At 39.8% G+C, this 27,623-nt stretch overlaps 2 protein-coding genes and 1 long non-coding RNA gene across 8 annotated transcripts in view; 1 reads left to right on the top strand and 2 right to left on the bottom strand.

Annotated features, from left to right (window-relative positions):
- Nucleotides 1-13,956, bottom strand: part of ltbp1 (latent transforming growth factor beta binding protein 1) — a 153,853-nt gene extending 139,897 nt beyond the window's left edge. For 4 of the 5 annotated variants that reach the window (XM_044372805.1, XM_044372806.1, XM_044372808.1 and 1 more), the window contains exon 1: nt 6,531-7,187. In XM_044372805.1, coding sequence (XP_044228740.1) covers nt 6,531-6,880 — 350 coding nt within the window. In that variant the 5' untranslated portion in view covers nt 6,881-7,187. Of the gene's footprint in view, nt 1-6,530; nt 7,188-13,922 lie in introns of those variants that run through there. The other variant, XM_044372810.1, reaches the window with a different exon arrangement.
- LOC122996970 lies at nt 6,763-8,972 on the top strand. The gene is made up of 2 exons (XR_006407125.1): nt 6,763-6,852; nt 7,185-8,972. It is a non-coding gene; the product is annotated as an uncharacterized LOC122996970 (long non-coding RNA).
- A 4,247-nt stretch (nt 13,957-18,203) lies between the features above and the next one.
- ttc27 (tetratricopeptide repeat domain 27) overlaps nt 18,204-27,623 on the bottom strand; it is a 102,837-nt gene continuing 93,417 nt past the window's right edge. For both annotated transcript variants that reach the window (XM_044372514.1, XM_044372513.1), the window contains exons 17-20: nt 25,499-25,696; nt 25,197-25,308; nt 20,567-20,667; nt 18,204-18,577 (exon numbers count right to left, since the gene is read on the bottom strand). In XM_044372514.1, the coding sequence (XP_044228449.1) occupies nt 18,452-18,577; nt 20,567-20,667; nt 25,197-25,308; nt 25,499-25,696 (537 nt within the window). In that variant the 3' untranslated portion in view covers nt 18,204-18,451. The remainder of the gene's footprint in view (nt 18,578-20,566; nt 20,668-25,196; nt 25,309-25,498; nt 25,697-27,623) is intronic.

Genomic DNA, 27,623 nt, shown 5'->3' with positions numbered 1-27,623 from the left:
TATCTTTAGGAGGTAAACACACACAAAGATAAATACCTGGAGTGTAGGTTTTGATTCATAGTTACCCCGTTGACATCACCACAACACCAGGTGGCTGTATTATATGTGATCTTTGATTATATTCACTACAGTCACTGTGGGGAGCTGAAAGGACAGCAGCCAACCAAACTGTCTTCACCAGGCTGACAACAGAAATTTACTAAATCAAAAGTGTTTTCACATAGGCTCCAAAGGAAGAAATGGGAATTGTATTAACTTATTGAATTCAGTGATTTTATTGGGGGAGGGGAATCTGCCTATAGTTAAACCAGAGAACTCAGAGCCATACTGGGAGCCCTGATCAATCAATACAGATACCATTCATCAGTGTTGGACAAGTTACTTGAAAACTGTAATGAATTAGTGATTACACATTATTTATTGTGAAAGTATTAAATTACTTTACTCAGTGATTCCCCTATAATTATATTATTAATTATTTCCATTCATTTGGAAATCAACAGTGTTTGGGAGTCTCTGTGCAGCGCTGTTCTGAAACATGATTTAACCCCTGTGTGGTTGCCTAGGGGGCAGTGCATAATATGTTTGCATACCGGGTGAATGAGTGGTAGAGTGAGAGAGCGAGCAGTAGAAAAGTGACGTGAATGTGAGCGGAGCAGAGGAAAAAGTTAGCAGTAAGTTGTCAATCTGGCAGTAAATGTACAGTAGTACATTTAGTAACTGTGTCAGTTACTAAAAGCTGCAGCTTGTCAAGACCAAGAAAAGTCTCGTCTGTTTTTTCCCCAACTGCTGGAAAAGTGAAGGGTGTTAGCTGCAAGGTTAGCAACAATGGATTAGCCTAACCTGACGACGCTAAACAGAGAAATAGAGAACAGAGAAATGTGCGGCTGCTGACTTTTGCTCAGCAAGCACACCAACACCCAAGTGTAAATGTAACGGATTGTTAGTGGGATTAGTAACTGATGTACTAAATTTAAAAAAGTAATCCCTTACACATTTTTCACTTACTTACTTACTAACTTTTGTTACTTCAAAACGTAATTACATTACTGTAACACATTACAAAGTAAAGTGACGGATGCTTCTAAAAACACTTTCTATGTGGATTGGCCTAAAGTCTTTGAGAAGTCCAAGGGACTCCATGAGACTCCCAAGTCACTAAGACCTGCTCAAAATCAGTCAGCTGCTGCAGGTGATGCACCTCCGTGTGTCATGATTTGGAAAAATACAACAAGGGGAAACTAGCATATTTTTGATGCCATCAAGTAAACAATGATCTTATCAGCTCACCAACTGATCAAAACAATCAAATAACAACAGAGATGACGGTTTGCACCAATCCTCACTACTGCTGATGAACTTGTGATCTCTCTGCCTTCTGTCAGAAATATTCAGACCTAAAATGCTCTCTCCAGACCACAATTTGTTTAACATTTCATCCAAGTGTTCAGAAAAAAAGTCACAAATTGAATTAAATAAAGATGATTTCATGGCTATCACTGAACTATCTAGTGAAATTGGCACAATACTTAGAGTGATCCCATCAAAGGATAAGAAAAAATATCACAGTATCAACATGCACATGGTCTTTAATATAAGATACACTGTCCAAGTTCATATTTGACTTCTTCATGTGACAGATTATAATATCTAAAATATTTCAAATGAATCTAACTATCATAATGTATCTTATTTAATGTCTTTGTCATCATACTCCTGTGTATTGATGAATATTTCAACCAATCACTGTGGACATACAGTAATAGGTTCATTCATGTAACATAAAGCCTGCTTTACACAGTTACCAGTTTAGTTTTAGTTTCACTCGCCTTCTCTTTCTGTCAAACGCCCTCTCACTCACCCGCACATGCATTCTTTATTTTCTCACTCTCTTTATCTTCTTTATATCCATCTCTCTATCTTTTTATTTCTCTCCCTCTCTCTTTTCTGGGAGTTTGTTAAAAGGAAGGAGGGAGGAAGGAGGATCAGCTGAAACACATTGACCCATTAACACAGTGCACCGATGCTGGTTTGACCTGCGTCACGCTGTCAGGCTGAAGTGACTGAAGTGAGTGAAGAAGAGTGTTTCTCACAGTTGTTTTTTTTTTTTTTTGCAGTGGTCGACCCCAGTGAATGGGGGGAGGGTTGTTCATGCACTGGTGAGAAGCTCCAACACTTGAGAGTCAGCTGTGACACAGTGCTGCCATTACGTCTTGCCTGTGATTTGTTCAAAAACTTTAAGTGGACATTTCAAAATAGTTGGCATGGTTTTTTAAATCTGAGTCATCACATATTCAGCTGTTACACAAGAAAAAAAAGATTGGTTTAACACAATGTGCATTGAGGAAAAGTCATGGGACGGGGGGGCCGTAACACTCAAAGCAGTTCTAATGTTACATTGATGAAATTATAAGCAGCATCTGCTGCATTTAGCAACTTTGTGCCACTTTGTAAATGAAACACACTTCTGTTACAGGTCATTTTGTATCATTACCTTTCAACAAAATGAGGTGAAAACACATTACACACACACACACACACACACACACACAAACACAAACACCACACTGACCCTGGTAATGATTGTGTCATTTGCTTTCTGTGGGGTTGACAGAAATTCATAGCTAAACTGTATTCACTAATCACACATCAAAACATTCTGATGGGCCAGCAAACTGAGCGGCTGAAGTCAAGCTGCTGGACCACACACAGCCTGGTGGGCTCTTGATACTCTACAGGTTGTTTTCCCTCTTCTCCTTCTGACTGAAGCTGTGTTTGCATGAATTAAAATACATGGAGCCTTGCAGGCGATAGGTCCAGCCTGCATTCAAATAAGGACAAAACTAACCTACTGTAATGGTTGTTTCAAAGTTCAGACACTGGTCAGTAACTTAGTTAATTAGATGTATTCAGTTGGAACACACAAGACTAAAGTGTATGTCCATTCCTTTGAACACTCCTATATTTGTCCTTGCTCTCCTCTATCCTCATTTACATAATTCCATGCCATCTTCATGCCGTTTTCCTTCTGACACGGTGTTAAATACTGTACATAAATCATCATTTACAAAGGTGGTGTATTACAGGGCTACTGTATAGTTTGGCTTCCGAGCAGCATCATCATGGCATATGAATACACATGGTGGGTAGAAAACAAAGCAGAATGACCGATAGCTTCAGGAACAATTAACATGTTTTTGATTCATAAAGTGGTCCGTTGAAATGTCATTCCCTGTGTGGATGGAGCTGTGTTCTTTGTTGACTATCCTAATTACCTCATACTGTAACTAATGGTCTTTCAAAGGTTGACTGCTGTGTCTAATTTAGCATGAATAGCAGCATTTTATACATTCATGAAGATGTTGTCTACAATGGACCGGAACCTGGTTTCCTTTTGATTAGGACCTTTTTCGACAACACCATGAAAATAGGAACTGCACCCCCCTAAACAGGCTACATAGTATATTCAATGAGACCTATTTGTATCACACAGTGACAATGATGTTGCAGTTAACATTAAATATAAATGTGTTCCTTGTATACACTGTAGGAAATTATATTTTCCATTTCAATTTCTTGATACAAATGTCTCTTATATAAACACGATAATAGCGCAACTCATAGCATCTCTCAATAGACTCTTCCAAACTGGTAAATGTGAGTCTTTAAAACTCCACACCCACAGTTTGTAACACCCTGATGTCATCAAGACATTGTGAAACGGTTTCAACAGGCGAGTAGAACTCTTTGTGATGACTGATCTGAAAACATCACTATATGTATTTGTGTTAGTGGAAAAACATATAGCTTTCACAGCCCCCCAAGGCCCCAGACATGCTCTACACAAGCACACAAACACAATGGCAACATCTGGGCCAGCCAGCACAAACAAGTGACCATACTCAACATGCGCTGATCAAGCTCAGTCCTCAAGGAGGCGATGTAAGCTAGTCAGAGCATTTCCATGACCACAGTAGTAAACAAACATGGCGTGTGTAGAGAAATGCTGTACTTACTGCACCAACAGAAAAAAAAAGTAAACCCAGAAGATTCAACATGCACCTTTGAATCTCTCATAGAGGAAGGACGGAAAACTCTTGTCTGAAATGGTGAAGTTCAGCTCGAGCTTAAGCGGAAGTGAATCCAAACAAAAAGGGGTCAGCTTTCTCTTGTTGTTTCATGCTATCGCGACCCTTAGCAGCAACGCTCAAGACTGCAGCTCACTTTTGGAATTTCAGGTGACAAAGGCAACAGAACGTGGCAACACGTGAAATCCATCTTGCGTAGCTTTAAGTTTGTGCGTTGACGTACTTCGGTGGAGCATGTTTGGGGCCTAACTTCGAGATGGGTTGCCATTTGGCTAACATGCTCTGAAACACAACATCAGTTTTGCTTCTTATCCACCATTGGAACTGTGATGTCTGTGTTTGTGATTACTTCTGATTGCTAACTGGTCTTTACAATAACCTGGTTCAAGAGTTCTGTGAGTGTATCACAGTAGCTGCTCTGCATGACCATTAAAAGTATGATTTTTAACATAAAAGGAAACTGTACCAAGCAGGTATTTATATATTTTCTTTCTTTAAAAAAATGTAAAAACTGTAATTCCTTTACATTTACACATTGCAAAGTTGATTTTAAAGGTTCTGCATATCCACACAGGTGTTTCCACTTATTTAGGCTAATTAGACCCCTGCTCAGGTTGAAGTTGGGTGACTTACTGGGACACTTGAATAGAACAGAGCCATCGTTAATGTTATTAGTAACACCTGTGCTTTTCCTGCTATACCAGCAGACACACCACAAAGTGACATTCACTCGTCCATTCCACATAGTTGGGTCTGAGAGCTTGGTGACGTGGTGACTACTGACAGTGCTAGTTTGTGAACTGCTATAGCTGGCAAGCTAAGCGCTAACTCATTAGCCAGCCCAGCCAGGCTTGCACTCAGTCACAGTAGCTCCCAAAGCTTCTCTCTGTTCACAGAGAAAAGCTCACCCCATTTCATTCAAAAAAAAAAAAAGTTACTGAGGAGGGAAAATAAAGCTCTCCCAGCTAACGAACTGGCTAAGGGTCAGTTAACAAACTTGTTAGCTTGTGAGCTTAGCTCAGACACTCATGGGACAATATCTTCACACAGTTAATTCAAAAGTGTTATTTGTACCATCAACTCCTGCCTGTTAACTGTCTGCAAACGTTGCCCTTCTATGGGAACAGTTTGTACCCGAATAAAGGAGATTAAATAAAAGCAAACAAAGCTAGTAAGCGACAACAGCTTTCTCAATTTTGGACTCTCTATCCTCTAAATTGTCAGCACAGTCAAGGCAGCTTGATAGTGGTCAACTGTGCAAATATGTGGGTCAACTTCAACAAAATTGAGTTTGATGCAAAAAAAATAAATAAATAAATCAGTGCAGCTACAAATCCATTGATCATGGCAATTCCATTGAAATGAATTGAAGTTGCTGTGAAACTTCACTGTTTTAAACCCTGGTGTGCTCAGGTCTTATGACAAGTTAAAATGTCTGCTGGGAAAAAGTCTACTACTCTATTCAGGTTGAAGTTGGGTGGAGCAATGATAGAATTACAAGGAATCACCAAACTCAATGAACCAATATGGATGATAAAGCTATAAGTTCTTTTCTCTAACAGGTGCAGTAAACTAATAGGGAAATGTCAATCAAACACAATCTGTACACACCCACACAGCTCTCAGGGGAGTCTAATTAAGCAAAATAAGTGAAAACACCTGTGTATTCCAAGAGTGTGACGGGCCTTTACAACCCCTTTTTTTGTATGTTGATTTGTTGTGTGACTTTGCAGTACAACACATTCTTTCTGTCATACTCACACTAACACACTGTGTAACAGTGATTTACAGATATTCAGTCAGACTCTACTCTGGACTGTAGAAATGCCTGGGTCCGACCTAACAAAATACTGCTGGAAGTAGTCAGATTCCTCTGAGACAAAGCCAGGGATCGAGTGCACAGTAGTGGTTCGCAGGAATACAGTTTCTACTTTTTTTTTTATGGCTGACATTCATGTGTCTTTTGAGTTAAGAATAATTGCACCTGGCATCAACCAAATGCAATTAGACAATATCATTAATTAAATCCAACACAAACATAGTTCATTTAACAGGTCAGGCAGTTTTGACCAGCCAGTGCAAACAACTCAAATCAACACTGTCAACTTTGATTAAGTGTCACTGAAAAGTCAGAAGCTGGTAACAATGGGACATTTTGTGTGCTTGAGTACACTGAAGGGGAGACCAACCCAAACACTTTTAATTTGCAGGATGAAATTAGGTCTGTGCCATTAAGATAAGGTGAGGCTATGCTAGTATTATTCCAGTGTCCACCAGCTTTACAGAAATGTTATTTTAAAGACACTTTCCTAAAAAGTTTAACCGTTTTAGCTTGTTTGGTTTGTGATAAAAGCTGACATGAAGTCAATAGGTTCATTCTCATTTTCCCACTAGCTTAACAGTTAGGTTCCTCCCTCCTGACACTTGTCCAGAGTTTCTTACCCAGACAGCTTCATCAGCTGCTTCTGCTCCTGTCCGCTCTGCTGCTGACTGAACTGCGGGGCTGAAGCCGCTTGGTTCCCCATCCTGCGGGTCCGGACCTGGCCGCCGAAGTTGGCGGTGAGCTCCACGTTATACGTGTGCGGCTGCCCCGCCGAGCCGTGACGCGTCGAGATGGAGCTGACTCTCACCCCGCCGTCCGCTCCCGCCGGCCCCGGCCCCGGCCCCGGCCCGGGCTGGAGCACGTACAGCCTCCTGAAGCCGCTCTGGCTCTGCTGCTGCTCCGCTGACACACATACCGGGGAGAGAAATAAACCGAAGGAAAGTAAGAGGCCCCATCTAATCCAAGCCATATCCACACCGAATACGAGCCAATACGAAGTTATTTAAAAAAAAAAAAAAAAAAAAAAAAAAGTTTGAGGAAAAAAGAGGTTTGGCTCAGTGAAAAAATCCTTTCAGTTCTTAAGAAAAACTTTTGTATTCCTGAGCATATTCCTGTATGTATCGACCTCCAACCCGGTATGGGAATGCACTGAATAAGCCAACCCAAAGAAAAACGTTAGCTTCACTTGGAAAAGTTTGAAATTAAATAGGGCATGTAACGTAAAATGTTCCTCGAGTGTAGAGGTGAATGCTGCCTGCTCTGTCTCCTTCTAGCACGGAGGGTCTCCGAGCTGCTGCGGCTTCCTGTGAGCAGTACTTGACTTGGTCGCCAGTCAGAAGAGCCTGAACTCCAGGAAAGTTTCTCTGTTGGAGGTGAACAGTGTCAGCGCCAGCAGCCTGCCTCCAGACGTGACGTCAGGAGGGGGAGTCTACACACTAACCCCAAGAACGTTTGCTGGGAGTTTCTTGGGGCCCAAGGGTGTCAGGGGACCCAAACCAAAGCCCCCACCCACGCACTCGCTCACTGACTGACCCACCCCAACACCCACACATCCCACACATTCTCCAGTGAGGTTTCTGTAAGCGGATACTGACTTCCAGTTTAAATGAGTAAACTAAAATATATAAGCAGACTGGGTTTAGTTCCACAAATATCACAAGTAGCCTATGTTGGTAATCATCCCAGGAAATGTTTGCTGATAATTGCTGATAATTGCTTCATTATCTCTCAGCTCACCATGTAATTATCCTCTTATCTTGAGATATCAAAGTGTTATCATATGTTCACAGCTTCAACTTATCTCAACATAAAAATGTATTAATGAGCACCATTTAAGGAGTCCAAGATAATTTAACATAAGTTAACCAACATTGTTTTCTTGTGACAACTTTATTTCAGGAGAATGTGAGTCACGCCTCCCACTGAGTTTTGAGAGAAGGGAGCACCCAAAGCAAAAATGCAAGAGGATAAATAACTATTACATGTGACAACCACTTATATCCAACACAATTAAGTGATAGCCACGCTAAAACAATTGAATATCTCAAGATAAGAAGACAATTAAAAGTTATTATAAGAGCATATCTGAATAATGGCCTCAGATCATAAATATGGGCCCATAAAGCAACATTCACAGGAATAGACCCTTCTCATAGATGACATTTTGGCTTGTCAGAGCAGGAAAAGCACAGGTGGAATTAATAACATGAATGATGGCTGTATTCTATTTAGGTGAAGCAGTTCTCCAGTGCTGTGCATGCTCACTGACATGGCTTACTGGGACAGTTGATGGAATGGAGCCTTTGTTAATGTTATTATTTACACCTGTGCTTTTTCCTGCTCTGACAGGTCAAAGCGTCTGCTGTGAAAAGAGTCTGTTGACCATAAATAATTACCATGACTGGCCTCCAGATCTCACACACACCATACTTATCATAACAGTTAATAGATTTTTATGGAGATATGGAGACGAGTCCCTCTATTTAGCATTTACAAGCAGGATATAAACAGTTAATAAATGATTTATAACACACTATAACGTAGTTGTAACAGATATAACTGTTTATTAATGCTTTTGTCAACAACTATAAGTCTTCCTGTGGGCTGCTGTATGAACAGGTCATGAATGACAATATAGTAAAACACAGTTTTAATCATATAAAGTTTGTCTTCATGTAAGAAATTGTAATTGTTGTCATAAACCATTTATTCAATATTTTTATACTGCTTATGTTAAATAGGGGGGCTTACAGTAAAGTGTTACCGTTATGTTTTGATGCTTATATTAACAGTTATATAATCCTATTTATTAAACACTGTTCATATTTATGTCTCAAAACTATTATGCCAAGATAATGATTTCATTGGCCTATGATGTTGTCTGCAGAGCTTTTTTGATTGGTCTAAAATTACGACAAATTTTGAGGGTGAATCAACAACTTCATATGTGTTGCGTGGGAACGGAAAGCTTAACAGCAATAGCAACAGTAAATTGCACTATAGCTGTAATCTGTGTAGTATCCTTCTCCAAAACAGTAATAAAGATGTTTTTTTAAGTTCAAGTTCATAAGCATTGAAGTTTTCTCCTTATAAAGTCTCTAATTTTAAGTTAATATGAAAAAAGGTCATTGCTCCCAACAGCAGATATCAAGGCAAAAACATAGTACAAATAGAGAACATAGTTGGGACAACAGCCAAAAATCCCACCGATGATCACATACAATGTAGTAATTGCCACTGTGGAATATGATAGCAAGAAAAGTGGCACACCCTCTCTGCAATAACACTATGAGCATGGATGTCACCAGAGGTAAGAAATAAAGTTTGTCAAGCTTTGCAGCATTCAGGCAACTGCTGGCCGTACTGAAATCCCCCTTATCTCACAAATGCTTGACTATTTGTTGTCGGGATGGAAGGCCAGTCTGCTCAGTTGCAGATCAGGGGTTTAAACTTCAGCACCGGAGCCATTCAAGCATGGAAGCTAATTGTGATGTCCCACTGGTGCTTCATGATGCTATTAGTATGTAAAATGTAACAAAACAGCCACACAGAGGCAGCATTTAGTCAGAGACATTTCAAAGATTATATCTGACATAAATGATCATCAAAGAGGTTGCAGTTACATTTAAGGTACATTGCAGTTACTTGCCATCATGTTACACAGAAGAACCAGCTGAAGAGCAGAGTACTTACAATGGCTGTTATTCGGCTTGTACCAACAAACCAGTGAAGATAATCATAGTTACATCACTGCCAGCTCGTGTCTGTGCTGAAATGCTTCTGTTGTGAACAAAGTTGTATGCGACACAGATCAAGGATCAAATATAACTGCTGCACCTGTGCTCTACCAGTGCAATGACTGCCAGGATCGTATCAGTAACACAGCGCTCAGGCGTGCCTGGGATCCTGCACACCTCAGAGGATTAACACTGTGTTCCTCACTTTGGATTCGATTCACATTTCTGTGAAAATGTTTTAGATTTTAGGTTTTGGTATGGAAGGCCTAAGTACCACTGCCTTACATCTCTCCCGGGCCATTATACACAAGAGTATTTAAATGGAAAAGCTGTTATTCAGCCAGTTAGCTTACCATATCTCTGTGGACGTATTTAAAGCTTGTCTTGAATGAGCTTAACAAACTGAAGTGGGATGAAGCTGTTTCATAAAGCCAACACAGAGCTGATGTGACGAGAACTAGACAAGAGCCTTAATGATCAGATGATTCTTCTTGTCTTTCAAACGCGTCACATGTGCTTCCTCAGTGGATAGAAGACTTCAGTTGTCTAACAGATGGTCTCTGATGTCAGATGTGAATGTCCACTGACTCTTGGTCGATGACCTTTGACCTCTTCACACACACTAGAGGCTGTGAGTGGTTTTTGGTCTGGTGTTTACAGGCAGCTGATGTTGTCTGTGTCTGCTGTTCAGTCTTTGTGTTTCACTGATGTAGTGTTTCCCAGAGCTGTGGCATGTGATGTCATCCAGTTCTTCTCAGGGGAGGGATCTTGTCTTGATCCCATCTTAAGGTGTTGAATGGTTTGTGGTAAGTGCTGACTCCTTGTGACTTGAAGACTTTAGCTAGATGTTCTAGCCAGAGTCGCTGTTGAGTTAGTAGTGTCAGTCCTGATCTTAAGTCTGGTTCGGATTCTCGTCATCCACTCCTTGTACCAGACAGCAGTAACCCCTGGACGTGCTGCACCTCCTTTTCTCTATCCTCTTCCTCACTAAGAAGTTGTGCTCTGTGTCGGAGGGTCCTCACCACTGATCTTGTATTAATTGAGATATTGGACTGTACGAGTGGGTTTCCTGTACACTGTGGTCTCTATGTTCGTGTCAGCCTTTACATGAACACGTGTCTAGGAACAGTAGTGCACCATCCTCTCCCTGTTTACTAGTGAACCTGATGTATGGGTTGATGTTATCAATGTGTTGGATGAAGGTCTTGATACTGCAGCAGTGCAGTTTTGTGAGAGTGTCTTCCATGTTGCACATGTCAGGTGGGATAGGAGCTGCTGTCAATCCAATCTGTTGGTTAGTCTGATGTGCATTTCAGAGATACATTTCAGGGGCCAGATGCACCATTTCACTTCACTCTGCTTCACTTTAATAGTGACCAGTCGGTGGAATTTGTTTTCGGTAAAGAACGGAAAAAAGCTCAGTGCACAGTGTCAACAGCACAACATAAAGGCAGACATAACATATTGTAGTCTGAGGAAGAACAGTCTCTGCTGAGATTGTTTAGTGATCTAGTCTGAAAGGTGAACACTGATTTTACACATCAAAGTGTTTCCAGATGTTGGGGAGTACTACTGCATGTGTGAAAAAAGTCGTATAAAGCTTTTTGTGTCTCCAGAGGGAGCTGTATGAAGTCTGAAAAAGTGCCTCAAGTGATGTCACTTGAGTCAACATAGGTTGGGGCTGAAGACTACAAGTTTGAAAAGTCAAAAAAAAAAACTGGGGGTGTGGAGTTAGAAAGAAGTGAGACCTCCTGTCTGGTAACCTCACTACCTGTAGCTCCTCATCTCTGCTGGAGGCTAGCAGCTGCAGGCTACATTAGCCGCTACAAACATAACACAACTGAATCACTGTTGGTGGTCAAGTTGCATTGCAAGTAATGTAGGCGCCAGGTTTTAGCAAGGAAGAAGAACGCGTGACATAAAAACAACAATATCTGTGGTTCTGCTGCAACAATTTTGATCTTTTTTTTTTTTTTCAAACTGTCCATCATGAGTCGGACAATGTTGTAGGAGTGCTAAATCAGTGGAGTACTCTTTGAAGAATGGATCTTTTTTTTTAATCCTTTTAAAAAACATTAAAAGCATTAAAATTTCATGCACACATTTTGTGCAAACGCTTCCTTCATAGATCTGGTCCCTGTGTTGTTTAACAGTTAACAGCTGCTTGCCACCTTTAATCCCACCACATACTTCTTTTGCAACCACAGTGAGCCTCTGCAACCAAAACTTTCTACATCTTGGATCTTTTGCCACTTTCCATCACCACATGCCACAGAGTAGGCACAACTGTGGGTGTATCATGGCTAAACAATTAATGGATTCCATATGAGTCTCATTTCACCACCCATGCTGGTTTCTTACATCTACTAGATGTGATCATTGATGTAAGAATGTGTGCTCATTTTAGTTGCGTGAGAAAGTTTCACACATTTAACCAAAACTTCCCCCCACAGAATCTGAATGGAAAGTGTGTGTTTTTGTTTGTTTGATGGTTACATACGATCTGAGGCAGATCTGGGCGGTGGACCCCGCTGACCAATTTGGACCCATGAAGGGTGATGGTAAGCAGAGCCCAGCATTGGTGTAACAGCTTGCTTGAGAGAAAGGGTGGAGGCTGGGAGCTGTTTGCCAAACTTGTGGGGAAAGACATGGCAAGGCTCTGAGGAGGGGCTGCAACCATGATGTATTATTACAGATGATGCAATGTTTTAAAAGCTGGGCAGATGCTGTTCGTTCATTCAGTCAGCCAGGGTCTGGGTCATTAGCACAGAGACTGCTCCAAGGGCATAAAATGAAAGAAGTTCAGTCTGGAGAGACTAGCCAAAAGATATAAAGCACTGAGGAGTGAGAGAATACACAGTAAATCACCTGTAGTTTTTCTGGTGTAGACTCCATCAGGGGTTAATGCTTTTTTATGGGAATGAGACCCATAACCATTCAGCAACATGACCTGAATCTTGAGTCTTGCTGGCAGCGATGGGGAAGTGATGACTGAATGTTGGGATTACCATCAAGGGCTGAAGGCACATTTGGCTGCAACTGCACTGGGTCCAACTCCCAGCCAAGGCAGTCACTGAACTGCCGACTCCTACTGATTGGAGCCAGTGATTATAGATTAAGGTGGTGTGTAAACCTCTGTGTGTGTTACAACTGGTAGGTGAAGCCCCTTAAAGAAACTTTATCTTGAATACATGGAGTTTCACTGCTTATACTAAGTCTTTAATACTTTTAAAGTCGCACTAATCAGTGTTTACATAGTAACAACAGGTCACATTATGTGTATTACTGTGTGTAATGTGAAAAGTTTCACTCGAAGTGATGAACTCATCAGTGGCGGCTGGTGACTCAAAAGATTGGGGAGGACAGGAGGAAAACCAACATGGAATCTTACAACAAACTGCATCAAACTATATCATTGTCCCCCACCTGATGAAATCGGAGGGGTGGGGGGCTTTCAAAAGCAAAAACCCCTGAGTGGTGAAAAGGCTGCTTATTTAAATACATTTAGCATATATATATTGTTTCTAAACCAAGAAGTGCTCATTTTAGCTGTGGAGTGGATCAAATGTGTCATTTTACCAACAAAGTGAAATTCAAATTTATAGTATTGTTCTATTGTGACAACAGATTTATGTTCTCATCAAAAACAGACGACATATCACATGATTTACATGTGTTTCCTATGTATTTTCTTAGTGTACATAAATATATAAAGTACCACAAAGCTTATAATCTGAAACAGGAACAGATCAGTGCTGAATACAAGAAAGACTGAATACTAAAAACATTCACAGATCTAAAAGTGTAGGTTCACATCAGAAAGTATTAATGCATGTATCAAATACATGACTTACACACTCTTATCTATGTGAACGACATACAAAATATAGTCTACAAAGATGACATGTTAACACTTGTTATTCTAATTACTTTAAGCTTATTACTCAATATATGACTCAGCTTCAAAACGAACTGAAGAAACTGTCTCAACAAGCAGCCAGACCTCCTGCACACTCATTCACTAATCACACAACATCAACAGGTGACTGAACAACCACTTAATTAAAAACGGGGTCAATTCCAAATGAATGAGTGAGTCCAGACAGCTCACTGTAACTTCAACAAGCAAACTAAGTTACCTACAGCACATTATATGATCTCTGCTGCATTCTTGTTAAGGAGATAAATTCACAAAAAAGCCTCAGAGACATTTAACCATCAGAGAAGAAATTAGCGACCACAGACACACAGAGAGAGAAGCTGTATCTGACTCACGTTATCTGACGTCTTCTTCTTTCCTTCATGAAGATGAAGTATCCATGTCATAACGTCCATTTGTGGCTGTTGGTCATCTTGTTTGTTAGTTAACAGAACTTTGTGGCTGCTGGTTAACCAGTCTGATATCATTAGCAACAATGACAAACAAGCTAACTTTCCTGGTTGTTTCTCCGGTTGCTTCTCTCTCCAGCCTCCATGGTGGCGTCCTGTCCAAATCCATTCTCCCGTTAGCTTAACAACAGTCCTTAACAGTCCTTCCATGGATGTATAGAGTTCTTCAGGCTGCTACAACAAGCTAACTGTTGGCTAACGCAAGGAGCTATCTACAGCTCGTTATCTACTGCTGCTACTCTGCCTTACAGTGGAGAGAATTGAAGATGTAATCTGGAAACCATCATTGGACCAACGCGATGTCAATATTACATTCTGGTTGTTGATTGGTTAGAGAGGACATCCTCCCTTGGAGCGTCATTTTACGTGTCTTGGCCAATCATAGATTACCATGAAAAAAAATGAAGTACATTAAATTGATGTAGGAGATCCCGCCCTGAGGAGGACAGCAGGAGCCCATCCTCCTCTGTCCCCCACTGCCCCCCACCACTTCACACACACTGCTCTTTCTCCTCTTGCCCTGCAGGTGTCGCTGTTGACGCATTTTAAACAGAATTTGAATAATGGATTTTTTTCAAAGAAGAGAGAAAAAATATTTTATAGATAATACTGAGATTTGGTAATGGTTTATTTCAACCAAATATTCTTTTTTATATTTTGATCTCCCTCTTGCCTCTCAAAAAATAGAGGAGGATCAACCCTCTCTGCCTCTATGGACCAGCCTCCACTGGTATGGATGTCTATTTACGGCTTATTGCACTGCCTTGAGGCATAAATAACAAATCACTTTGCTGATTTGAATTATTTTATTCAGTTCAGTTAAAATAGTCATTGTCACTTACTTTGTTCTAAGCTAAGCGATAACATCAGTGAACACATTACCATTCATACCACCATGTCATTCTGTACTGGCTCAGACTCCAGGTCAACTAGACCTGTACAAGCACTTCTTTGTGACAGTTATCATCACATTATGATTGATTCTGTGGGCTTTGCAGTCTTTTAATAAGCTTGTAACCAGGAAAGTAACATGCTGTGTATCAGAGCTGAGCCGTCCACAGTGCTGTCAGTCAGCAGTGAGGGGAGCTCCACCATTAAAATCTATTGATTTGATCAGTGACAATGGTGATTTAGTGTCAGTTCAATTTAAAGATCCAGTGTTAAGTTTGCACATGTACTGAAAACCTCTAGTGCCGCCCCCAAGTGCTCAGAAAATCAATGAATGCAGCTTTTACCAAAGTTGTTCTTTATTTAATCATGACCACACTTTCCCAACCTAAAAGCAGTGATAAGGATTTCTGTAATGGCCATTTACATTTTGGAGGTCATGACAAAACAATGTTTCCTGCCAATGGAGGCACCAGATCCGAGAACACACAAATGGGTCATTTTGGAAGGTCATGACAAAGGACATTCTTTTGTTGTTTAGTTTTGAGGGCTCATCGAGGCAGGATGTGGTTTGGTGTAATCTGTGCACACACAGAAACATACAGTCAAACAACATACAATCCTGATTCATAGATAGATAGTGATAGATAGTGATAATGATAGTCTTAAACTGATCGGAGGACCACAGAGGAAGCTGAGAGAACCTCTTGTTTAATTGTAATCATAAAAATGTAACATTAACTTTTAAAAGTAAATGCTAATGGTAGTGTTTTAAAAAATACAAAATATTCTTTTGGAAGCCATTACATGATCAGAACTAGCAAAGCCTGAGGGCATTCAAATGTTCAGACCAGTCAGGAAATGATTCTCTGTGGAAACTAATTCCGATCCAGCTCCAATAAAAACATAAAAAACACTGGCCATGAATCAACCCTTACATGAGAATCTGTCCAAACTAAAATAGTCTCTCTCCCAAGTTAACTAAAATATGACGTAATGGGAGTTTTGTGAGTGGTGACATCAGCGCTTCACTGAAGAATACCAAGAATTCTGGGAGAGTGAGTCTGAGGTAGAACAAGCAAACTTGTGTTTGCTTCTATTAAAGCTGTCCTCTGGGTGATGACAGAACAGCAGCAAATCACTCTTATATGGTTTATCTAGGAACAGCATTTGGGAAATTTACAGTCCCATTAAGGAGATTAGCCACCACTGGTGAGTAATCTTGTATCTGTGAGTGTGATATCAAGTGGTGATAAATGAATGATACAGAGCCTGACATGGCTCATTATTTCTTGCCATTTTTGTTCCATGACTGCTGTGTGAGGCTGGAAATGTGGACTTAATGCCCCCTAACCCGTTAGCTCACATTGTTTGGTATGCAGACATCTGCAGCGATGAGAAGAGAGTAATCAGTGCAATGTCTTGATACCTATTCAGCATTCAGTACCTGTATGTTTCACATTGCTGTGGCATTCCATCCCTCGCATGATAACAGCCATATCTTCCACAAACAGTGGTGTCATAAATGGCATTCATGTATCCCTATCTTTAACAAGTCCTTTCCATCCTTATCAGTGTGTTACAATAGGCTTTTCCTTCAAAGCACAGGCAGTGGCTCTGTGTGCTGTGATAAAATGGCCCAGCAAAATAAAACATGAGCTCCATTATAGTAAAAAAAAAAAAAAGAACAATGGAGATAAAAAAAAAAAAAAAATCCTGAGCAATGTCAAGGTCATTTTCCTGCTGGGTGAGAAAACAAATTGGAGGGAAGATTGTGGGATCCTCCCTGCACTAACTGGATGAGCAGCCTCTGACTATTAGAGCGTGTGTGTGTGTGTGTGTGTGTGTGTGTGTGTGTGTGTGTGTGTGTGTGTGTGTGTGTGTGCGCGCACTCACCATCTCTGGATGAGTCGGGAAATGATCTCTGAGAGCATCAGAGCATGCTCTCTGGTTTTTAATAGCTGTTTTAAAACTCAAAGCACACAAAGTGGAGTTGTTCCAAGACTCAGTACTAAAGTACTGCAGAGAGTCAAAATGGCGTCCTCACTGGCAGAGGTAGTTGTGGGATTGTGGCTAATGCTGCGTTTATGTCATATTGTTCAGAATGGAATTACAAGCAGCCCAGTGGGAAAAACTGTTCACATCATTCTCCCAGCTGTAATTACAAGTTGGGGAATTTTTTTTTTTTTTTATTTCTGACAGCTACGATATTTCCCGCTAAGTGAAAAGAGCTAGTATCAACAAAATGGCTGCTACAGGCCACCATCACTGGCAGTTATGTCGAAAAACAATCTTAATTCTAATTCAGTCGATTCAGCTAATTAAAAAGGAACTTAGCATTGTTCGTAAGGGACTTCACTTGTTAACAAACTGCTTCTAGTTCTTTTAATGTCCTTAGCTACTGTGGCTACAGGAATTTTTTATTTTCTCGATTAGTTGTTTGGTCTATAAAATGTCCACAACCCTAAGATATTCAGTTTACTTAAAGTCCCCCTCTACGCAAGAATGTGCAGAATGATGTATGTGCAGAGTTTGTTTTCACATTCATCTGCTCAAGGAGGAAAGTTTCTCTGTGCTTATTGAAAATCTGATCTTTAGGGGCGGGGCCTATGAGCATGATTTGTGACATCACAACTAGTTTGAAAGACAATCCTGGTCCAATATTCAACTTACACAAGTGTGATGTGATGAAACTTGAAGCCTTCACTTCACAAACACTAAAAAGTAGGAGACATCTTGACCAGCAGTTAAACTTCTGAAATTAAAGATATTTGCATATTGATAGATTCTTTAACTAGGGAGAGGGAGTAGATGCCCTTTTAAGGATAATTCTTCTTTTTTTGTGTGTAAAAACCATATCAGACACGTTACTGTTCCAAGCAGAGTACTTTTCTATGTCTTAATACATGTAGGGAGGGGATCTTTAAAGAAACAAGAAAATATTCACATTTGAGAAGCTGGAATCAGAGAATAAGATGCTTTTCTTAAAAAATACTCAAAAGGATTAATTATCAAAATAGATGTTGCCTAACAGATTAATTGACTAATCTAAACTAAACTCAGAGGTAGCAGGCGGACCTGCAGTGGCATCATAGCTGGATGTTTCAGTTCTTAGACAACACAGAACAAAAGGATCAACTTTGAAGAAAGGCAGCAAAAGTTCTGTACTGTTAACCAACACATGAAAACTGACACTAACTCTGTGATAAGCTCCTCCTTTAATGAATCAAGAATATTTTGACCTGTTCACATTTCCTCTTAATGATTACGAGTCAAGCATTTAAAATTTAAAATATTTTATTTCTTGATGCCTTACAGTCACCGTTAAGACTCCAATGTGGACTGATACGTATAAAAACATTGTGATTATAAGGTGAGTCCTCTTCAGTTGTACTCTTGGTTTAAAGGGGTTCAACATTACACAAGGCTGCAGACTGCAGATGTAGAGTCTGTCTGTCTCTTGTTAGTCTCCACTGCTGAGGAGCCTTCAGAGATGAAGAAAGGGGGGGGCGTGTCTGTGAGAATGGTCACTGTGATTGGTCACGCAGCTTCCCACTCAGTTCCTGCAGCTCTGTGATGAGTTGCTCCAGCGCAGTGACTCCATCCTGCAGCTCAGTGTGGATCTGACCTGTGGCCACGTCCGTGTGCATTTGCTGGAAGACAGTAACACAGGAAAAGATGAAACTATGATGTAGTGCTTATTATTATTTTACTCATTAGCTCTGTAGAACTATATTACAGTTTGTTATAAAGCATTTATTAAATGTTTACATTCTGCTAATAAATGCTAAATAGGGGGATATAATGTAAAGTGGTATCAGTTATTCTTTAGTTTTGTTGGTAATATTACTATGTTAAAAATGGCCAGAGTATTATATGTTATGTACCAGTGAGTTAAATACTGTCTGCTGTACTGTCAATTTGAGTTTTACCTTAATAAGAGCATTTAGAACTCTTACCCAAGTATGCATTATAAAGTTAATGTGTATTTAATCATATGTTCCATACACACTGACTATTAGTAATCAATGAAAAAAAGAATGAATAATCTAATATGAAATTCACTGTAAAAGTTGGTGCTACAGTTTGTTAGATCTGACTGATTTTCTTGCATCTTGAGTGGAAACCAACTGAGTGGATTTTTGAGGCTCATGTTCATATTTGAGTTTTAAAAAAAATCTGATGATATATAAACCATTTAAAAAAAAAAAAAAAGAGTAAATAACATTTACATTTTTGATAAATCTGGTCATTAAAGACAAGAGTAATTTTGTCTTAATATAGTAGACAAAGCAGCTTTTAATAACATTAATGAAAGCTCTGTTCTATTCAAGTGTCCCAGTAAGTCATGACAGTGTGACAGTGAGCCAGCATGCTAAATACCAGGACTCTGAAACTGAAGCAGCTACATGGAGTTCAGTCATCATTAATTTAATTATTTACATCTGTGCTTTTCCTACTGTGACATCTGGAAACATCACTGAAAAAGGCCTACTGTGACCAAGATACGTACTGCCTGGGACGTTTAGAAATGTGTAAAACAGAATCATCAGTGCTCTCTGGCAACACTTTCTAAAGGACCTCAAACATTTATTTTGGATTTCTGTACTGCAATTTCAGCCAACATTTACGTTGATACCAATATATCTGACATACCGGTTGGGCTTTTATCTAGAGTTTAAACCCTTAAAAGAATTCCTGACGAATGAAACGGCAGGATTCCCTGAGTGACCTGGGTGCCTTCAGCTGGTAAATCTTCATGTCGACCATTTGTCTCCATGGACCGGCGGATTTGGAACTTGTTCAGACAGACAACTTGAGTGATGTAGTGATCTGGCAAAGATTTTGTGTCCACCTGCATGTTGACATCACCAGCTGGACGGAGTAAATGAGCTCCTGCTGCTGATACACTTTACCTGCTTGTACCTTACTGCAGGAAGATAAAGAGCCAGGGAGGTTTTATGGTGGCGCTGTGGAGCTTGCACATGATACTTCAATTCCCACCACTGAAATATTACTAAGCAAAGAGGTAGCTGACATCTATAGCCAGCTGCCACCAGCAATCTGCTTTATTTTCTAGTAAATATTTGGCCAAGAGCATACTGTCATATTACACATATTTACATTTCTTGTTAATGAACCAGAAGGTCTGCACACTTCAAAACTGACCATGTGTTTGTCAGGCATGACACACACACACACATTTTTAAATTATGAAGGATATAAATACCAAATTTACAAATACCAAATACTGAGCTGGACAAAGTGAATTATTGGAATTATATGACCATGTGTCACTCTCAGTGTGGTGGTACTGGTTGCAAAGAACAGTGGTCATATAACAGGGTGAATTATTTAGTTTGACAGTCTCTGAAAACTTCAAAGTTGATTTTAACTATGAAATCAATCTGTCTGTAGATTTATATTAATAATATTTTTTGTCAGAAAACGTCATCAATATTTCCTTAAAGACAGTGAAGTAGTCCTATTCAGACTCAAGATGCAAGAAAACAGCAATTAAACTCAACGATGTCTTGCGGCTCGTGTTCTACCATCAGCCATGAGTAATGGAAAGCAGTGATGTCATGGAGAGGGGGAGTGGTCTTCAGGGCGAGCAGTGGACTGTTATTGGTGGATTGTACCTTAGCTTTGGTGGCCAGACTCCTGAGGCTGAGGCGGGTGGAGGAGAGCATCTGAAGAGCTTCTGTTGGATTACTCTTCGTCTTACTGCAGCTGATGGTCACTGAGGGACAGACAGACATCCAGTCATTCAACAGTCATCTTGTTGGATCAGTTGCTTTTGTGTTTGTTTGTTGCTTTTCCAGGATTTGTAATCTATATATCTTATTTCTTTTAAATGTATAATATATTTAAAAGAAATATATTATACATTTATATTAGAATATATTATTAGATCAATATCAGTTCATAAAATATGATGCATTGTCAAAGATTAAACTACCCAAAAGGAGTTTAAAAGTAGTTAAAGTTCATAAAACTTCTGCATTTTAACATAAAAGAAACATTTTGAATGCAGAAATTTGACCTTTATGAAGTATTTTTCCACTGTGGTTTTTGTTTCCCGTCCTCCACCCTGAGAATTATGGGGCTGACAGTAACACATAGACTGCACAAATACAAAGAAAAAATTATACCATTTAAACTCTTTCATAAAAAATCTAAATTGAGTGATTTTAATGTTTGAAATTTCCATCTAAAAATAAAATCTTCTGAGATGTGGCTGATGACAGACATCTATGTGTAGCACTCAGCTGATGCCCTGACAGCCTCAGGTGTTTGTTTCAAAGCACTGAGTAGGTGATGGCCTTGCTACAGCTGATGTTATGGAGGAAGAAGACAACAAGAAACATGGACTGACTTTATAATGTTTCTAAGAAAACTAAAAAAAAACATTAACTCATTAAAATAAAGGTTGAGTTGCAGCTTTGCATTTTAACTCCATTTGACTTTTATATTCTTTTAAATTCAGACTGCGTTGCAAACAAGGTACAGAGTGTACCAGGTTTTACACCCCTAATATACTATATCTAAATAAACAGCATGTATCAGTACAGCTGCAACTATCACTACTTTCATTATCCATTATTCTAGTGATTTCTATATGACAGCAGCTGCTCTGAGGTCAGAATATTGACAGTGTCACCCTCCTCCATCTGACTGTTTAACAGGTCAGCTAAATCTTCCTCTTTCACACTTGGATGGAAAACTAGCTGTTTCCTGTCTCCTCGTTCTGTCTCTGTCTCCTTCCTGGCAGTGCAGCCTGTCCCTGCCTTAGCTCTGACTGTAAAGGTCAATCTGCTGTGATTTATGAAGGCACTTCCCTCCTGCTCTGCTTTATCTGTCCTTTGCTTTCTTTTCTTTGGAGTCTTGTCATCTGTGTGGCTGCAGCACCCACTCCCATGGTGGGGTCAGTGGAGCTGAGTGGAATGTGTAGTGAAGGGCGGAGGTTATACTGAAACAGTCATCACTGTGCACCAGGGCTCCACTGTGGTGTATTGACGTAATACTAATATATTCTGTATATACTGATATATTCTTTTGTCTAAAAGTTAAAATGATCAACTTTCCTGACACAAAAGAAAGACAAAGGCTTTTATTCTTGCCAGAGGGGGAAAACCCCTCAAACAGCATTTCAGCTACAGGAAAAACTGCACTAAAACCCTACATCATGATAATCATTGAACATCTCCATACCCAACTTTCTAGCCTTTAAAGGATAACATATCATACATTTTTCTTTTTGTCAACAACTCTCATATGCAGACCCAGAACAACAATTATTGGCTCTACTAAGTGTTGTGTTTGTCCAAAGCCTGCTCCACTGTTGACCAAAAGCTATTAAAAGAGTACTCCAGCAATTTGACACTGTACTCCTATTGGGTTATTGGGTTGGACTCACAATGGACAGTTTTAGTTGAAACATTTCTGATTAAAGCTCCATTAAAGTGAGGCTAACTTTTGAAATAAAACATTTGTTCCCTACATATAAAATGTTGTATTCGTAACCAAAAAATTCACTGATGTTCAATGCAATACACTCAGTGGTTTTGATGGACCAGATGTACTTGGTCTGGTACGACCAGTGGCTTATGGTGGCTAATGTTAGCTGATGTTATAAACTTAAAGGTACACTGTGCTGTGTAACTGACATTACTGAGGCAGTTCACTGACTCAATGACTCTTCTTTACATGTGCTACTGTTACACCACATTGTTAGCATTCAAGAATATTCCATAATTTATACTGCTCTTTCAAGGCAGTCATTTCATCCTCTGTCCTGGCTACTGTAATGTAAACAGTAGAATTACGCCATTCATGTACTGGGAATGTAAGCTTGCACATATTTGATTGGCCAGTGCAGTGTGCAGCTGGATAACGGTTTACTACATCACAGCAATAGTTGAACAAGGTTTACTGAAATATATGAGGTAGCTTTGTCTTTTGTCACAGTGCTCTTATGGGGTAGTTGTTCCAGGATTCGGTGTACTAAACCAGAATAAAATGCCAGCGAGTACTTGCATTACTTTGCCCTGCTAACCAGAAAGATGGCTCCTACAGTATGCTGCCCTACAAAACCAAAATGCTTTAAATATTTGGGTACAATCAGAATCTGACATTTTGAAACAGGTTTTACCACATTAAAAAATATTACTGCACAGAAATGTATTATTTCTGTAAAAACACAGAATTTTCAGTGACTAAAAAACTAGATGCTAGCTGGGAAAATTGCTACAGCTAATCTTAGCTAAATTTACTTAATTTTATCTGTAAATGAAAAATATCCATTTTGGTGAACTGAAATCTTTGAATAAATTTCGCAGTACCTAAAAGTGAGTCACCATTTGGAATAAAAGCTAAACTAATCATGTTATAAGGTAACTAGCTTAGCTTGGCAGAGTAGCACTAACTCAGCTTCTAATTTGAGTGTAATTCACACGATTTAGTGTAATTAAGCTACCTTTAAATCGAATACTTAGATCTATTTAATTGTAGATTTATTGTATAATTTCACTATAAATATTAATAGCACACAGAGATATTTTAATTCCTATGAACAATAAGGCATATTTTTAATCAATTCTTAAACAGTAGTTCAAATGGACAAGGTGGCATGAAGAATACATTTTCACTGCATTTTCCTCTTGCATTCACTGAAGATTGATTGAAGTATCAGTGCAGTATCTACATATTTTGGTCCTATGTATGGTCTATGCACAGTATGAGAGGAAAAAGGTGGAGGTAGCAGGTCATCTGACACACAGAGCAAACATATTAGCACCCGGCCACATTGCTATTCTTTTCATGCTAGCTGTCAGCCACTTCTCTAATGTTTAATTCAGTGCTGTGTGTGTCTTGCTGTAATGAAAACATCTAGGGACTGTGGAGATTAACAACTAGACTGGAATCAGAGATACATCTCTCCCACTCTCCCCGTCCATCCATCCTTTAACCTCCTTTGTCCCTTTGAGAAGCCTGGACTGATTGTTTGAATCTGTTTGGTTAGAGGTTACATAACCAGGGGTAGAGGAGATAAGTGCCCTTTATTTCATAGGAAGGTTTGGACACCCATCTATCATGGATGCTGGAGGAGCAGCTGCCAATGCAGAGGCACCCAGGGGTGACGCCACCTACAGCCTGATGGAGTGGTAATCCCTCACAATGATTCCTGCTTCTTCTGATATGGTTTAAAGTTTAATCTATCATATAAACTCAGAGTGCTGTCTGGTCATGGACCAAAGTGTTGGTTGAAGAGGAAATCTGTCTTGATAGTGGTGCATGAGGAGAGGTCAAGGGTCACCAAAACAATTAGGAGAGATGGAACAAAGCACTGTACTGGTGGATGGACCAATCCACTAGCTGATCACTTGTGTCTTTGCAATATGGGAATAATGGTTCTCTGAAATGTGGAAGCACACTTGTTCCAGGTCCCACTTTGACTGAAGGGTTCTTGGGGACTTGGAGGAAGACATAAAGAAAGACAGGCTTATATTAGAGAGGCAAGGGGAACAGTGTGTTATGTAAGGCCCTTCATAAAGTTCACTACACACCTGTAAAATGAGAAAGAATGGAGCTAACTGATGTAGGTGTTGGAGGTGTAAGAGAATAGAAGGCATTCTCCTTCATGTTTTGAGGGACTTCTAAGTGATAAAACCTTTATGGACAAAAATGATTGAACTATATGGAAGAGGGTTTGGGGATTTGTATTCCAGAGTGCACTAGGTTAAATGTATTGTGTGATTTCTCTAATATAACTTTACTGAATCAAATACAGGTGAATACATTATGAATGGGTCTTGTGTCAGTGATTGGTCTGGTCCTTAGCGAATGGATGGATGGATGGATGGATGGATGGATGGATTTATGTGTTAAAGTAGTGATGGTCCGTCGTTTCTCTTTACTTAGTTGAGAGGTTTTTGCCACAATATGGATAACTAAAGTAGTGGAATAGGGATATTTGCTGTGTACCAACACTATCATGGCACAACACAACTGATGGTCTCAAACACATTGAGGAGGCAAGAAATTCCACCAGTTAACTTTGACACGGCACACCTGTTAATTGAAAACTATTCCAGTTTGTTTAACTTTGTGTGTTTAACTTTACGTAGATATAATTTTATATAATTGTGATTTTTGATCTTGATTTTCTATTCAAATACATTTATTTAAATATGTGTTGTGGTTTGTGTAAAGTACAGCAGTGTTTATGTGTGGATGGTGGTTTTGTGTAATGTTGGGCAGTGCTCTCACCATTGCCCATACTGATGGCTCTTTTGATTGCCTCCTTGAAGAGAGCAGGTTCCTTCTCCCAGCCGCCAGCCTGAACCTCACAGCGATGGGCCTTAGACAGGAACTGCAGTGCCTGAAAGCCACACAGAAACAGAAACATTCTTTCAAATGACAGAAGTCTTTCAAGCCACATGAGATACATTATGTGTTCTGGATGTCAGAGCGCAGTGTCATGGCTTGGAGTGGATAGCTATGTGGAATATGTGAGAGTGATGGGGAGAATGTGAAGAACATGTTGCAGAAGTGCTGGTTGTGGCACCGACCTTTTCGTTATCTTCTGGGTTGGAGCTGTGACCGTCACCATACAACAGCGCATACTGCCGCCAAATCTCGGCGTCACTGCTGTGGCGGGAAGTGACCCGACCCAGGAGCTCCTTCAGTTTGGGCTTGAGAGATCCTGCCTGCTCACCATGGCTGTCTGTCAGGTTTTCCACAACTGCCTTGACTAGGATCTGTAGAATCTGCCAGAAGGAAAAATAAATGATACTTCAATGGCAGATTTATGTTGAAGTGAAAAGTCATGATGTCTCAACTGTATGGGTGATGTCATGGGTTTATATTCTTTGCAACATGCAATCCTTGTATTACTGTTTATTAAAAAGCAGAATGGTTCAGCATTGCCAAACCCACCAATGACGGAGAGGCAGGATGGAAAGTAACTGGGTTTATTGGTAATGTGGTTTTAATTTTACAAACACTTGCGCCATAATTACATTGGCATGAGATGGCAAATTATCACCACCATGGTCTCACTGGTTTATAGTAATTATGCCAATGTACCACAATTATCTACTAATGCTACACTGATGTTGACAGAATAAGTCAACACTGAACTTGCACTCGCTGTCATGAGTTCAAACTATTTAGCATGTAATACTTGTGGTTACACCCGGCTCACTGATGTCAAAGCTGGTGTTCTGAATCAGCTATTAATGATGAGACCTGCTTTCATTTTAGCAACAGTTTTTGTGCCTTATGTGATACTTTTTTTTTTTTTTTTTTTTTTTTTTTTTAAATTTAGGCAGATCTTTTGGTTGACTGTTAATCCTGACTGGGTCTGGCTGGGTGTTAATTGGTGACTGGTTCATATAAACCGTAGTAAACGCCTGTTTACAGATCACTGTGGCTGCTGCTGCTTCTTTCAGCATTCATTAAATATTTAAAACTGATCTGAAGACAAAAGATGCTGCAAATGTTGCATATCTAGTTGTGTAGACCCATTTTTTATAGCACAACAGCAGTCAGCACTAACCTTGGTGACAAGAACACTGCAGGTCTTGTAGAGGAACTGCTTCACTGTGATTGGCAGTGGTAAGCTTTTAAAGGATTAGTCTGGCATTATTTAATATTTTTCTTATTGTCAAATAATCCCATGCAAACCCCAAATCCTCAATGTGTCAGTCCATCTTAATACTGTCTCTTCCCTCCCCTTTGAATGGCACTCAGCCCCAAACCCATCAATTGAAAAATGGCTCACAAATATATAGTTTTATTTGTAAAAAAAGGTGCATAGAGATAGAGCATTTGTTGGGGAGTATTTTCAGGCTCAGATTACTGTAAGTGTGAATATATAATTGCCTTCCAGGAATATGTTTTACTTAATTTAATTTAATTCTTATAAAACAAGCCTCCAGAATATACAAAAGAGTTTGGCTGTTTTATGCTGTGGTGAATATCTGTACTGTATTGTATCAAGTTTACTAAACAATGAATTTGTAGTCTCTATAATTCATATACAACAATTCATACACATTGATTCTTCTTTATTTTCCCTTCTCTTCTTTGATTTATGTTTATGTGAACATAAGATCATCTATTTGATCCCTGGATTGGCAGGATAAATCTAGATGAGCAAAGAGCAGCGCTTGCCCCTCATTACCATCACAGAGGTGCCCTTGAACAAGGCCCTTAACCTCCAGCTGCTGTAGTGGAGCCACTCAGTGGCCATCAGATCAAACTGTGGTTCTATTGATGGTAGATTTCCAGCTGTGAATGTGTTTATGTATGATCACAGTCTTTGCATTTACAGCTGGTATTAATAAGTGCTTTTGTTATCTTGATTCTACCTACTCTGTGATCAGCTATAGATGCAAATTAGCTAGGCGGGGCTGGTGGATTTGTCAGCAAACACGGTGCATCCCAGGTCTTTATAAACAATGCTGTGGATGGGCGTCATTCATTTTTTTGAGGGAAGACTTACAACAACCACTTCTACTTGTAGCTTTTGCCAGGCTTGCTAAAGTTAGCAGGAAGAGGCAGAGTTAAGTGAGCTTTCAACTTTGTTGGGTGGACATTCTTATTAAAATGTGGTCCCCGGGACAGATTACATTTACACCTGGCTGAGATCCAATCCTGAGGATATGGATCCGATGGCATTCCCATCACAAT

This window comes from Thunnus albacares, chromosome 14 (assembly GCF_914725855.1).
Source record: "Thunnus albacares chromosome 14, fThuAlb1.1, whole genome shotgun sequence".
Classification (NCBI taxonomy): Eukaryota; Metazoa; Chordata; class Actinopteri; order Scombriformes; family Scombridae; genus Thunnus; species Thunnus albacares.
This window is presented reverse-complemented; position numbering and strand designations above follow the sequence as displayed.